This window comes from Panthera onca, chromosome B3 (assembly GCF_046562875.1).
Source record: "Panthera onca isolate mPanOnc1 chromosome B3, mPanOnc1 haplotype 2, whole genome shotgun sequence".
Lineage (NCBI taxonomy): Eukaryota > Metazoa > Chordata > Mammalia > Carnivora > Felidae > Panthera > Panthera onca.
Window position 1 is genome coordinate 53693876 of NC_138344.1, and position 15125 is coordinate 53709000.

At 45.0% G+C, this 15125-nt stretch overlaps 1 protein-coding gene across 1 annotated transcript in view; it reads right to left on the reverse strand.

The window, feature by feature from the left end:
* The window catches only part of SLC27A2 (solute carrier family 27 member 2), a 43859-nt gene extending 35309 nt beyond the window's left edge, over positions 1–8550 (reverse strand). Inside the window, exon 1 of the mRNA XM_060618557.3 lies at positions 7640–8550. Coding sequence (XP_060474540.3) covers positions 7640–8117 — 478 coding nt within the window. The 5' untranslated portion in view covers positions 8118–8550. The remainder of the gene's footprint in view (positions 1–7639) is intronic.
* Between the last annotated feature and the right edge of the window lie 6575 nt (positions 8551–15125).

The window sequence follows — 15125 nt, forward strand, 5'->3', positions numbered from 1 at the left end:
TGCACACTAGCACAGAGCCCGATGCATGCTCAATCTTAGGACCATGAGATCATGACTTGAGCCGAAATCAAGAGTCAGATGCTCAACTGACTAAGCCACCCAGGCACCCCTGGCCACCATTCTTCAATAAACTATTTGCCTCAAATATTTTTTTAACCTCCATCAGATCAGCTTCTCCTCCTTTTGGCCCCTTGAACTTTCATTCTCCTTTTCTACTCTTTTATTTTAACAGGTTCCTTCAGCACTTCAAAATATTAACCAAAAATATGACTGTTATAAAAACACCCCATTCCTTGCCACTGCCTTGGTCCAGATCCTCATTATTTCCTACTTTGATCATCCCATTAGCCTCCTGATCAATCTCCTTATCTCTAATCTTTCCTTGCTTCCAACTGATCAGCTACACTATGGCTTCTTGTTACTGCCCTGTTCAGAATCTTTCAATGGCTGCTCATCCTTTGTGGTGAGTCCACTCTCCTTATGCAACATGTGAGGTCCCGAGCTCATTCACAGTCTAACCCCTGGGGACTTTTCTGATGTCATCTCTTAGTACCATCTCTTGTCCCCTTTCCTTTAACTACACTGATCTATGTGAACGGAATGTACCCATATCCTCACATCTCATGGCCTTTGTCCAAATGGTTTTACCTGCTTTGAGTGCCCTCCTACATCTGGGTCACCTGGAAAACTCCAGCTCACCCTTCAAGACTCACCCTTGGTGACACTTCTCTCTGTTGCCTTCCCTCCCTCTACAAAGTGAGGTGCTCCCACAGGGGCATGCATATACTTCTGGCAGAGTAGTTAGTACATAGTACAAGTTGATCGTTCTTTTTCTCCTCTATTAGTGAAAACTTTGAGATTAAGGATCATAACTTAATCCTCTTCACATAGTCAACAGTAGTGAGTGCTCAACAAGTGCTTGTAATTCAAAGAATGTGCACAAAGGATTGTGTTTGTGTGGAAGAGACAGAGGAATAAACTAAAGTTGTTGATTTAAAAATTTTTTTTTAACATTTACTTATTATTGAGACACAGAGAGAGACAAAGAATGAGCAGGGGAGGGGCCAAGAGATGGGGAGACACAGAGTCAGAAGCAGGCTTCAAGCTCCGAGCTGTCAGCACAGAGCCCAACACGGGGCTCGAACTCACAAACTGCGAGATCATGACCCGAGCTGAAGTCAGACACTTAACCAACGGAGCCACCCAGGCGTCCCTAAAGCTGTTGATTTTAAAGGATGCAGATCTTACAATACTATGAGTTGATAAACCTCTAATAAAATATAATGCACAACGAAATAATTATTATAATACAGATATGCCTTGCATACAAGGGCCCAGACCAATAAATTAAAAATGACAACAATTGCTACTTCAAGAATGAAGAAATCTCCTCCCTCTTTCCCTTCCCTCCCTCCCTCCCTCCTCTGAGGCTATATACTTAAATACTGTGTTATAAGTTACCTGGATTAGTCTTTCTTCTCTCCCTCCCTCTTTCCCAACATTTATTCAATATCTATCTAAAGGGTGCTCCCTATGTACCAGGCATGGTTCTAAGCACTGGATATAACAGTGAACAAAACTGATACTGTCCCTGTTTCTATAGAGCCTAATGGGGGAGGAAATCATCCATTAAAATAGGGTGTCCTAGGTGTCACAATAGGGGTTATGATGTTTGGGGAGGAACACAAAGAGAGCCCAGAGGCAGGATCATCTAAATGGAGACCTGAAAGATAAACAGGAATTGGCAACAAGTTGAAGATCAACTGAGATTGGCTGTGCCTGTTTCTAGCAGAGGGAACAGCTTATGTAAAGGCTAGGGGGCACACAACATGGTACCAAAGTAACTAAGAGGCTAAAGCTGACTGGAGTGTAGAACAGGAGGGAAGAAGGTTGGAAGAAGAGGCTGGGATGGGGGCAGGGCCCAAGTCCCTGGTGTAAGTCAGGCAAATGGACTGCGTGGAAGACCATGATAAATTTTTCAGCATGAAATTTACATTCCATTTTTTAAAAAAGGAAAAAGAAAATGTAATTAAGCAGGTGTCATGCTTGATTACAGTTCAAGCAATTTGGTGTCATATATCTTCTACTACATTCATCTTCCTACCCTACCAAACATTTAGTTTGTGATACCTTTCGGAGAAGGCATCTCAGCTGTAGGGAAGGCCGCTGACCTTGCCCAACACAATTTCCCTACATGTCCTCTGGGCTGCTGGTGTACAATTAGCATTTGGGCATTGACCTGAGGATCCAGTGACTCACCAACCATATTAGACACACCTAACATGTCCAATTGTAGCAGCCTTTCTTCCCCTAGAGATGCTGCTATAAAACTGAAATTTGAAAGGAAATTCTGGAAGTGAATATCAGTTATTAACTATCTCTTTGTTATTTAGTGTCTTTCCTTAAGCTTTTTATGACTACATTTGGACATACATGTTTTCCCCTTCACAGATTTTTTATGTAGGGTGTGTGTGTGTTAATTCTTACCATAAAGTCTGCTTACTTAAAAGTGGCAATCTGCTTCCGATTCTATGTCTCCCTCTCTCTCTGCCCCTCCCCTGTTCATGCTCTGTCTCTCTCTGTCTCAAAAATAAATAAACGTTAAAAAAAAAAAATTAAAAGCGGCAATCAACCAGGATACAAAAGCTCCAATAATTCTACTTGGCACAGGTTGAGTTGCTGGGAACTCTGGGTTTTGAGATTTACATGCAGGAATGTTCTTGGGAATGACATCTGTGAGGCTCTAAGAGGAGCGGACTGGATAGAGGGAAAGTTGAACAGTGATGCAGCCACATAGGGGACTCGCTCAACTGATCCTCTGATCCTACGGGGACTCTGGGCCTGGGATGGCCCTTCAGGATTGTCCCAAACTAAGGAAAGTGGGCTATACTTTCACCCCTGCCCATGAACCAGTCACTGGATGCAGGAGGCAGGGGTGGTGGGGGGGGGGGGAGGATAGTGCTTAACCTTGGGCACAGTGGCTCTTTTTAAGCAAGGGCAAATCCTGGAAGTGGTCTCAGCTGAGAACTTTAGCTGCCAATGCTCCCAACAGATAAGGAATGAGCATCTCAGTCCTGAGAGGGGATTTGGGTAGTCTATCACAGCATCCACTATACATTGCATCCTTACTGATAGCAAAGCCCTTATATTTTTCATTTGTATAGACCAATTTGTAGAGTAGCTTTACACAACTTATGTCATAATTTTCACAAGAACCCTGTGATAAAGATACAGTAACCCAATTTCTACAAATGGGGACAGAAGCTCAGTGAGTCTATGTATGAAAAGACAGATACAAAATGAACAGAAATATACTGGGTTTATAGGATTCCTGTCTCCTTATATCAGCCACTCAGGTTAAAGTTTTGAAAGACGGCTTTACTTTTTAGAAGATGCTGCCTATTTGACTTTCTGCTCAGTACTTGTTAAATGAAGCATGTGGAATCTGCCTTTGAAGAGTACTACTGACAATCTCTTGTTCATGTTCTTTGAAAAGCATAACCTTGAGCTTTATTAAAAGCTTGGGTGTGAAAAACAGTATTCACAGAAAGTTATCTCAGTGGTGTAGAGCAGACCTGTTGATTCCTCAATGGTCTGGTTTTAAGCCATGGATTGAAATAGAACCTCAGAGAAAGCAGTGCATACTGGAGTGATGGAAAATTGAGTGATTACCACATTTCTCCTCCCTTCCTTAAAATCTATCTTGTTAAAAGAAAAAAAAAGAAAAGAAATCAAGATAGCATATGAAGTTTCTCTGCTTTTTTTTTTTTTTTTTTAATAAAAGAAGAAGAAATTTATGAATACCTGGGCCCATTCTTAGAAAGTGGGGAGAGAGGGCAGGTGGCGAGCTGAACCAATCTTCACCACTGAGCTGGTAAGATGCTACTGGCTAACTCTGCAGCTTTCTGCTAGGAAAGGCATTTAATCTAGAGGCTTGTTCTGCTACTCCATTGCCTCATTGAATGGGTATCTGACAGAGTTAAATCAAACACCCCAGAAATGCTTATCAATAAAGTGGGACCTGGAAAGGAGGCAATGAAAGGAAACGTGTTTTGATCAAAGTTCTAGGATGATTGTGAAATGGTTGGTAGATGGGCAAGTCAGGATTGGAGGCTTTACCTTTTCTTCATTCAAAAAGGCACCTGAAACACAAACTGGTTCTTGACAGCCCTTGGAGACAGTCTGAAAACAGCCTTTCAAATGCCATTTGTAACTGTGATTTTGCATTTTTGGCATCGGCAGTTTGGAATTAATCACATTTAAGAACCCATTGTCTGGTCTGTACATCGACAAGCTACGAGTTAGAACACCTTCAGATAGAGGCGTGCATTCACCTCTTCCCCTCCCCCCACAAAACAAATTGCCCTGAGGTCAGAAAGATGTTAACCAAGGTTAAGTCTCACCAGCAACAAGTAAATCTTTAACAGGGGAATACATATTCATATTACCTTTGTGTAGTTATATATCTTCTTAATGTTATTTTAAAGTTCTTACTTAAGCGAACTCTCACTTTCTAAATAGTCCCAGAATCAAGCATAATTCTTTGTCATGAAGTTACCCAGTCATACCAGGACTTACATAATTGTTATCATTTGATATCCACAAGCAGCCATGTCACCTTTCTACTAGCTATCTACTTCCCTGTTTTTCTCAAGAGGCTGTAGGAAGGTCTTTTTAGAATACTGGCCACTTACACTCAATGTGCAGAATAATCTGAATTCTATCCTTCTTCAGATTCAATAACATTAACGTCTGATTTAAAGTTGTTTTGCTTCTACCCTTCTTGTTTCTAAGGAAAAAGAATTGCTGGCCTTCCCAAATATGCTAGCAAAGTGCTAGTTTATTTTGATGGAGATGTACAACCACCTGCCTTGCAACCTTTAGTTATGAGCAGGGTAAGAAGAAAAATTTTAGAGAATGTCTTTAAGCTAGCTCTCTGTTCAGACCTTGGGCTGCTTGAGATCTCAGCCCTTGAGTACATTATTATTTGATGTCTCCGTTTTTGTCCTCCACTATCCTATGCACAGACCCTCCCTACTATGGTCCCAGCCCATCCTATGCTCATGACCAGCTCCCTCTCTGGCAATGAGACCCCAGGAGAGCACCTCTCTCCTACAGCCAACTGCCAGAGGTGAACTGGGAGGTAAGCAAATCTGGTAGGGTGAGGCTGGGCCTGGGAGATTGGATCTAAATGGATTTTCTCAAATAAGGATATATTTAACTTTTTTACATCATTTTTCATGTCCTCATGCCTAACCCAATGGTTCTTATGCTTCAGAGAAGAAAGCCTATTGCAACCAACCAGAATAATGGAACTCATTAATTTGACAAACATTTATTAAATGACTACTATATGCTAGGTATTGCTAGGTCGTTATTCAAAGATATATGAGAGAATTCTAAGCCTTTGAGATAATCAAAGTCCAGTGAAGGAACTCATCTAAGCTTTTCCTTGTACAACTCAGAGAGAGGAGAGAAGTGGAGATCAGATTATCTCTATGCCTTGATCCTTGATTAAAGTTGGCACTGGAAAATTAATCCCCTTCATGGAAGTGAGGCCTCTGCCGTTGGCCATTCTTTGAATTCCCTGAGTCCTTATTCTCTCTACAGTAGAGTCCCTCCAGTAAACAGCCTTTAAAAACTACCACTATTGTTGTCCTTACATAGCAAAACTCTAATGAAGCATCTGTGTTATGAACCTGATGAAAACAGCCTCTGGGGCTCCTCTTGCCTGGAATCCCCTCTCCCCTACTGCACTTGCCCAGCTCAGTGTCAATGCCTCCAGGAATTTTCACTCTCTGCTCATCCCCTGCCTCTACCCACCCCCCAACGCCCAACTCTGTAGTTCTTTCAGCATACTTATCACATTCTTCTGGATATCACGTTCACAGACATTTGGGTATGTGGCTTAGTTCTTTTACTGGACTGTAACATCCTTGAAGTAATTCATCTTATTTTCTTCCTGTCCTTTTGTGGCAACTAGCTTGTACCTTGTGGGGACTCTCTACCTGGTGGTTTTTATATCATCTGCTTTTCTAAACCTAACCTCAAAAGTTTGTGCTACAAGACTTGATTACAGACCTAATCTCTGCAGTCCCTGACCTCCCTCACACAAAGCCTGAGATACTATGCAGGCAAGTAGTATTTAAATCCCTCCTGAATTGGAAAAAAAGATCACTGCGATACTTTCTTAGGAACCAAAAGGTAAAGTAATAGGTTTAAGAGAGTCTTCCAGTTACTAAGAGATTAAATCGTCTCTTTTCTCAGGCAACTAGAAATTGTTGGGGATTTTCTTGAAAGGATCATCCCCTTTATATAAGTTGGCTGCCTTTAAATTGTCCCCCCTGCATCTTAAACTTTTATACAAGGCCTTCATTTTTTGGATTATTTTATCCAAAATAATGTGTAAGTTTCTTGGTTTCCCATGAGTCAATGGACATCTCATCTTTCTGTGACACTACACTAGCTGCCTAGCTTGCCTCCCTTTCCTCAGTTACGAAATGTAGGCGAAGAGCAGAGGATGCTCAATCCGTTCCAGCTCTAAGACTACAACCATGCAGAGAAAGGTAGCACAATGCAGGGAAATTTGTGGTCTTTGAAGTTGGATGGACCTGGGCTGGAATTTTAAGCTTCAGGTTTTTCAACTCACAGGAGGTAATAATATGTTATCTCTTAGGGTAATAAAAGCACCTGGCATAGGGGTTGGCATGCAAAGGCATTCCAGAAAGGTGAGGCATCCTGGCTCCCTACTTCTTCATGTTTTTCGGCTCACAGCTGGTTGGTCCTCCCCTGACCAACAGAGTGAGAAGCAACTCCTAGCCCTTGACTGCAGCGACAAGCTTTCTAGGAAAGGAAAACCAACAGTCCTGTGGGGAATGGGCTCTCAGTTTCTTCCTGGCCTGGTCACCACTGGGGCATGGAGTTACCATTTCAGGTCTTGTTGAAGTGTGGCAGGAGGGAACTACAGAACCAACGGTAGCTTTGGTTATAGATGTAATGGGGGCTGACGAGGGCACTGCAGCAGATCCCCAAAGTCTTCTTGGGGAGCAGGTGGGGTAACCTTCTCTGCAGTGAGAATCCAGAGAGGCTAACAGCATTTGAGAGCCCAAAGCAGCCGTGAAGACCCTCTATTAGAGGAGGACACCACGGGACAGGAAGGGAAAATGACTTTCTCGTGATCATGTAGCCAATCAAACAGCAGAGGTGAGAACATTCGGGATCCTCTAGAGTTCACACTCAAGACTCTGCATTTTAATGCCCATATTGTCGTTTTGGTTAAAAGCCTGGACTCTAAAGATAGACAGCTCTGGTTAACCCCTCTCCTCAGCTCTACAACCTGGGACCTAAGGCTTCACGGTCCTCGGTGGTCTCACCTACAAAGCCCGATAGTAAGCCCTGTGTTATGTGAGGATTAAAAGCAACACTATGTACTGCACGGTGCTTAGCACAGTGCCTGAAAGAGCTTCCACAACGGGCTGTTTTAATGACCATTAGCGTCTTGAGGAAGGGTTGCCATCCCCTCCCTCTACACTTCCAGTTCGGACCTGAAGTTCCCTTTCCAACCCCCTATACCATGCAGTGGCTGGTCTGTCAAGGTGCGGGGGAGCCCACTGCCAGGGCGGGCGGTCCTCGGGCTCACCTGGTGAGACCAGTAGCACCTTCGCGTCGCAACACTGGAAGCAGTGCAGCAGGGACTTCGCGCGGATGTTGGAGTTGAGGCACGACATGGCACAGCCCAGCTTGGCCAGCCCCAGCCACAGCCACACGTAGGCTGGTTCGTTGCTCATGAAGATCGCCACGCAGTCTCCCTGGCGCAGGCCGACGTGGTCGTGCAGCGCCCGCGCCACTTGGTTGCTGCGCCGGTCCACCTGCGCATAGGTGAGCGTCTCGTCACGGAAAAGCAGGAAAGGCTTGTGCGGGCTCTGGCGCGCTTGTTCCAGAAACTTGTGTAGGACCGTGCGCACCGGCCGCTGCTGCCCGTAGCTGCGCACTCGCCGGGCCACGCGGGCCAGGCACAGGAAGTAGCCCACGTCCTGGAAGAAGTAGGGGCAGCAGAAGTTCACCAGCAGCGGCAGGAGCAGCAGCCCCGCCAGAGCCGTGTACAGGGCGGGCAGCATGACGGCGACGGGGCCCCCAGTCCCCGCGAGGACAGGAGGCGCACTCCGGGCGTGCAGCGCGGCGGCGGGGAGGGCTCCTCGCGGACGGCGGGCGGGCTGCGCAGGGGGCGCGCGGCGAGGCTGGGGCGGCGGCGGAGCACCTGCGCTGCCGGCACCAGCGCGGGCTCTCGGTTAAGTGGAGCGACGTGTGGACTGCCGGGGTGACAGGAGGGACCCGCCGGCCGAGCCCGCCCCCTGGTGGGTGTGCAGCTACCTGCGCGCTCGGCCCTGTGGTCTTCCCCCGGCGGGGAAGGAGGCTTTGAGGCGCTCCGCGCGCCGCCGGCGGTCTGCGTTGTGACCCGAGTACCTTCCACCTCGGAGCCACGGTTTCCTTGTCCGAATGCTGATGACAAGAGGCACTTAGCGGCTGTTAAGATTAGAGGAGATAACGTAAGCGTCGCGCTATTCACTGCCACCACTAGCAGGGTGCCTTATATAAACGACTTGCTGTTGTTACCAGTGAAGCGCTTTGTAAATGTGAGTCCGGTTATTTATTAGCAACGGGTACCAGGCGCCACTGCCAAATTAGAATCCCATCTCTCCCTTCTTGGGCCCAGGGGCTTTCCGCTTGGTGTCTTGTCAGATTTGCACCCTCCCCCGCAGCCCAATTGCCGGGCCGTCTCCTGTGGCGAGGATTTCACGGTTGAACAGAGACACCCAAGACTGTCACCTCCACCTTACCCCAGTCCTTGGGCTGTAGGTGAGGACGGGACACTGTAATCCTAGTCGGGCCCCGCCGGGTCCAGCTAGCCCAGATTGGGTGTGAGGGAGCGCCACACTCTGCCAGCTGAAACCAAGCTCCGGCGGTTTTGGACATGTGTGTGTTTGACTTTTAATATTTGGTTCTACGTGATTCTTGTCTCCTGTATGTTGAAGATTCTCAACTAGTGTCAGCCCACTTCAACAGACATTTACTAAGGGGCTTCGTCAGAGAACATTACAACACAGAGCAAATTAAGGAAACACTTGCATTTCTCAAAAGCCATTTATTTATTTTTATTTTTATTTTTATTTTTATTTTTTTAGTGTGACCCTCTTTTTTAATTTCCCTTAGTGCTGCTTCTATGGAGTGAATACTTGCTGCTTGCTACTGAGGAGGGTGGGGATCTAGGTAAAGCACTATTCTGCTTCCTTCCTCTCCTGCCTTCCCGCATTTATCTTCTTATTCTTAGGAGATAACCACAAGTAATGAACGTTTCCTCCTGTCAGACACTGTGCTAGGGGCTTCCCTGTAATATGTTTCTGGAGCGTCACAGTCACCTGAAGGTGGCACTTTCAGGCTCATTTACAAATAGGTAAATTAAGACAGCGAGTAAGTGACTCATGAGTTTTGAAACTGGTATCTGGCCCCAGGGCCCTCCCTTAGCAACCACATTATGCTGCCCTCTTATTCTCCAAGTTTCTATCCATGTTCTTTGGCAATCTTTTCTTTGCTTTTTTCACAATCTTCCCCTTCTCCATTTTCTAAGCCCCCTCTTTTTATCCCTGGGACCTGCTCAAACAACACTTTCTTTACCTTTCCCGAGTCTTTCATGGCAGATCCAGCTACCAGCTAGTGACTGGTTGCATCATTTCCCTGGGAATGGGGTGGGGGCCTTGGTTATCCCTGAGGAGTAGGCCGTAGTGTTAATCAAAGGAGGGGTCAGGACAGAAATCATTCTTGTGGCACTGCTTCTTTCATGTGGAAGCTCAGAGCCACCACCCCCCCCCCCAAATGCTTATTTATCTTAGAGAGAGAGAGAGAGAGAAAGAGAGAGAGAGAGAGAGAGAGAGAAGGGAATGGAAGATCTGAAGTGGACTCTGCACTGACAGCAGAGAGCCCGATGCTGGGCTCCAACTCACCAACTGTGAGGTCAGATCATGACCTGAACCAAAGTCCAATGCTTCACCAACTGAGCCACCCAGGCACCCTAGAGCCAGCCCTCTCTTTATGTCCTCATGCCACCTCTGTCCCTTCATGGCCGGTCACTTCGGGAGCCTCCTAGAACCCTCTTGTCATGTCTTCGAATAGCTACTTTCCAGAGTGCTAGATCACTGCGAATGACCCCTTTCTTCTCTCTTATGCTGAGGATCACTTCAGCCTTGTGCATCAGTAGTCTTTCAGTTCAAGTGAAAGAAAACAAGACCCAAACTGGCTTGCATAGAAATAAGAATTTTAGCAGTAACTTCAGAGTCCAGGGGTAGAGTAGGCTTTGGAGAAGCCTTCATTGGTGGCTTTGGTGCTAGGACCTGGACCCCATTTCTCTTTCACCGTTGTTCCACCACCTCTATTCTCACATAGTCTCTCCCCTCATGATCCAAAGATGCTTGCCAACCAACCCCTTCGTACTACATGCTTGCTTCCCATGTCAACTCCAGACAGAAATGTGAGAATCTTTTTCTTAGGAGGTCATTTATCTATCTATCTATCTATCTATCTATCTATCATCTGTCTAATTGGGTTATATGCCCATCCCCAGACCAATCTCTGTGGCCTGGGGAACAGAAATGTTGATTTCTTTAAGCCAATCAAGGCTCACCCATGGAGCTGGGGTAGAGTCAGTCCTATATATCTTGGAGCTCTTCTTCCCAATGATTCTAGCTTTCAGCCTGGGCTCCACCGTGCACTACCACCAGGCTAATAGTGTTCCTGGAAATACTGCTGTCATCTTATATCTCCACTGCTTAGTCATCTTCAGTGGCTCCCCATTGCTTCCCATCTTCTCCAGCTGTTATATACAAACAGCATGTTTTAATACACCTAGGCTGGAGCTGAACACGTGTTCTGGGTCCTGGCTGGCGCCCTTGAGGGTGGAGAAGATCAGTAGGTTACACATTCTAGGAACCTCTGCTGGGAAATGCTGGTTTATAAATGAAGTTCAGATTTTATTTTCTGACTCTTCCTAATCTGACTCGAACTTTCACTGCACTCAATAAACATTTATTGAGTTGCCACAATAAGCGGAACATCGCCAGGCACTAAATATTTGAAAATGGACCCAAACTTCATTCCAACTACTCCTTTTCAAAAACACTTTATTTTAGCACGTCTGGTCTACACCCTCTTCCCCTCCACCCCCACCTCCAAAACTGCCCTGCACGTTTCTCTCTCTGTGGCTTTATTCTGGCTTCTTTCAAATACCTTGAACTCTCTTCCTCTAAACCCCAACTCTTCTTTAAGGCAGTGGTTTAGAGATGTCTGAATTTCCCAATCCAGTAGCATTTCAAAACAAAGTTAGGAACCCAAAATAAAATACCAACTTTTACATTTTTCAAGTAAAAACAGCTCCCTGCCCACCAACTACAGCCTGTTTTTATTCTTATTTCATAAAGGAATACCACTTTTAGCACTAAAAAATAAGGTATAACTGAACCAGACACTTACAAATGGTTAATTTTATACCAAGTATATTTTACCACAGAAATATACAAAGAAGGAAAAAATACACACAAAAGGGAGAAAGGATTCCAGAAAGGATGAAGATAAAACTAAAACATACAAAAAAAGATAGAAATTAAAATATTTTTAAATGTAGAAAAATACTTTTATTTTGTTTATTATATACAACTTGTTTCTATGCAAGTGTGTCCATTTAGAAATATACATTCAACAGTGAAGTATCAAGTATACCCAAATCTTGGGCTTTGATATAACTTCGGATTGTTTCAGCACTGAGACCTCAAACACAGAACTTGTCCACCCCAGTGCCCTTACTCAGTGTCCCCACCTCTCCCATGCCCCACACCCACTGAGCCTGCCAGCTACCTTCACTCAGATCTAGTTCTTCAAGTCTAGTCTTTTCATGGCCAGCTTTCTGTGCAGCCTCCTGGACCCCTTGTTTCCTTAAACTTTCTACCCAGAGTGCCAGGTCACCGCAAATGCCCTCTCTCTTCTGTCCTATTGTGAGACATGGCCAGAGGAGGTCAGGGGATAGACACAAATACTGGGGAGTGCATATTGGCACCTTCTAACCTTGGTGAGGACTTCTCTCCTGCTCACCCCACTCATCCATCTCTGCTGATGTTTCACAGAAGGCCTGTCAGCGGCAGTTCCCAACTCCCTTCAAAGTCCGCAACCCCAACCTCAAATGTGGGTGGTCTCTCCTCCTATTTTAGGGAGATGAAGTAGCCCACTGGTTCTCAGACTTGATGGGGATCAAGTTACCCAGACAGCATGCTGAAATGCAGCCTGCTAAATTTCTGATTCAGTAAGGCTTGAGTGGGTTCCGAGAATTCACGTTTTGAAGAAGTTACCAGGCTGCTGGTCCAGGGACTACATTCTACCTCCTTAGCCCAGTTGTTTCCCAACTGCTCAGCAGAACCCCAGGACTGCTGAGGAGCCAGTGAGGAGAACTCCTTGCAGAGCCTGGGGAAGGCAGTCTGGGATCCTACCCTAGCTCATCAGAGCAGTTCCACATATGTCCGTTTTACTTATTGGACTTTCCTGTAGACCTCACATGACCAAAGTTTTCCAAAAACACTTTCTTTCAAATCCTCCAGCCCATGAGGATCTATCCCTTGTATTGAACTTATAAACCTACAGCTTGGCTTTTGATTTTGTGTCTGTTAGTTTTGCCTTCCCAAATAGAATTCAGCTTTCCTCAATGAAGTCATAGAAAACAGCATGAGACTTGAAGTCAGAGGACCTCAGTTCAAATCCTTATCCATCACATTTTGGCTGGGGACCTTTAGGTGAATTCCCTGAACTCTCAGGGTACCTTGTGTTAATTTTGTAGGCCTTGAGGTACCTAATGCATGGGGACTAACGTTGACAAAAGTGTGTAACTTATGAAGCCTGCTGTTTTGTGACATCACTTAGTGTAAATAGGAATTTTGTCATTGATTCGTTTAATGGCTTATGAGAAGGTTTATCTCCAATCGTGTTGTCTGCCATGAATCAATCACTTTGCTTGAAATGAGGGGTGCCTGGTATCCTGTGGAGTACCTGGCATGGTAGCATTTGGGGACAGATGTACAGGATGTGTAGGTATCCAGAGGGAAATGGTAAAAGGTCAGTGGAGATGGCATATGCTGAGATTGGCCCTTCCTTTGGAGAATGAAGGAGAGAGACTGGGAACAATTGGTTGTTGGTGTTAGACATGAGGGAGCAGGCCTCCCCCTCTTTTGTGGCAGCCCAGTTGTGCTTGCTAACTAGCAATCAAGAAAGTACAATTTGAGAAAAAGGTGTGTGTTCTTGCTAGTTCTCACCAGAATGCCTTTGATTTGGTGTGGAGTTCTAACCGAGGGAAATATCCTAGTGAGGCGATTGTTGCTTCTAGAGATACTATGTGTTTCTCAAGATTCTTTTCTGCTTGTTGGACAGCGCTCTCTCTCCTCTTTCAACATCCCACTTTAAGCCATGACTTCCCTTCCCAGTCACTCTTCTCTGTTCCTGAATGTGTTGGTTAATTCTTTACTTTTGAGTCCCTTTACTCTTATTTTACCTTCTCTTGAAATATCTTCTTCTTGTCCAACTCTTTTTTTTTTTAGTTTACTTATTTATTTTGAGAGAGAGAGAAAAAGCATGAGTCGGGGAGGGGCACAGAGGGGAGAGAGAGACAGAGAGAGAGAGAGAGAGAGAGAGAGAGAAACAGAGAGAGACAGAGAGAGAGAGAGAGGGAGGGAGAATCCCAAGTGGACTCCACACTGTCAGTGCAGAATCTGATGTGGAGGCTCAAACTCATGAACCGTGAAATCATGACCAGAGCTGAAGTCAGATACTCAATTGCCTGAGCCACCCAGGTGCCCCCAATTCTTTTTTTTTTTAACTGGAGACTAGTTGACACATCATGTTACATTAGTTTCAGGTGTATCTTCCTGTCTGATTCTTAAATGTTAAAGTTCTTAGGCTTGTAGCTTCACCTTTCTTCTGTCTTTCTCTCTAGGTGGCCTCACTTGTTCCTGTCCATGCCGAAGTATCAAGTCTGAGTATTCAGCCCTAATCTCTCTCCTGAGTGCCAGGTCTCATTTGATAATGGCAAACTGAACACCTTCAGATGAATTCATTTATTCAGTCACTCTTTAATTTATTAAGTTAGCATGTATTTTAAGTGTACTAGGTACACACTACTTTCCAGGGGAAAAGGCAGGGCAGATATTATTCTCATTTTCAGGTGAGTGAATTGAGATTCAGGGAAGTTAGCCAATGTGTTGAAGGTCACACACAGCTGGTAAATGAACTGTGGAGCAGGTACTATAACCTGTTTCTCAGTTCCTAGTTAGGTATCATGGGTTGAACGATTCTCCGCCCCCATCCCCTCAAAAAAGATAGTTACTCAGTAGAGCCCCAGAATCTGCGAATGTGACCTTATTTGGAAAAAGGATCTTTCAGATGTAATTAATTTAAGGATCTGGAGATGAGGTCATCCTGCACTAGGGTGGACCTTAAATCCAATAATAAGTGTCCTTAAAAGAGAAAGGAAGAGGACACATGAAAGAGAAGGCGTGTGGAGGCAGAGAAGGGATTATAAATGACTCTGTCATCCAAGGAATGCCCATGATGGCTGTCAGCCACCAGGTGACAGAGAGGACTGGAATGGATTCTCTCCCAGATGCTTCAGAAGGAACCAGTCCTGCCATTATCTTGATTTTGAACTTCTGTCCTTTGGAATTATGAGAGAATAAATTCCTGTTGTTTTTAGCCAATGAGTTTGTGGCAATTTATTACAGTAGTCCTAGAAAACTCATCTACTAAGCCAAATTGTATTTCAAGTAAATTAGGATTCCTACCTCAAGACTGGGCAGTGGGTCAAAAAGTCCAGCAGTTGACAAAAGAGAAAAAAGTACAAAGTTCTGAAGTAAGTGCCACCGTGTTCACTGGAACAATAAGAATCTTCATGTACTAGGCCTCATGGAGAGTAAAATTGTGATCTGGCAATCTGGTTTCCCAAGCAGACTGGGATCATTTTACTGACCCCAGAACCTAACTTATTGATCATCTGCTGTTATGGTGATTCAACTCTTCTCTATCACTGTTTTGTAGTTCCTGCC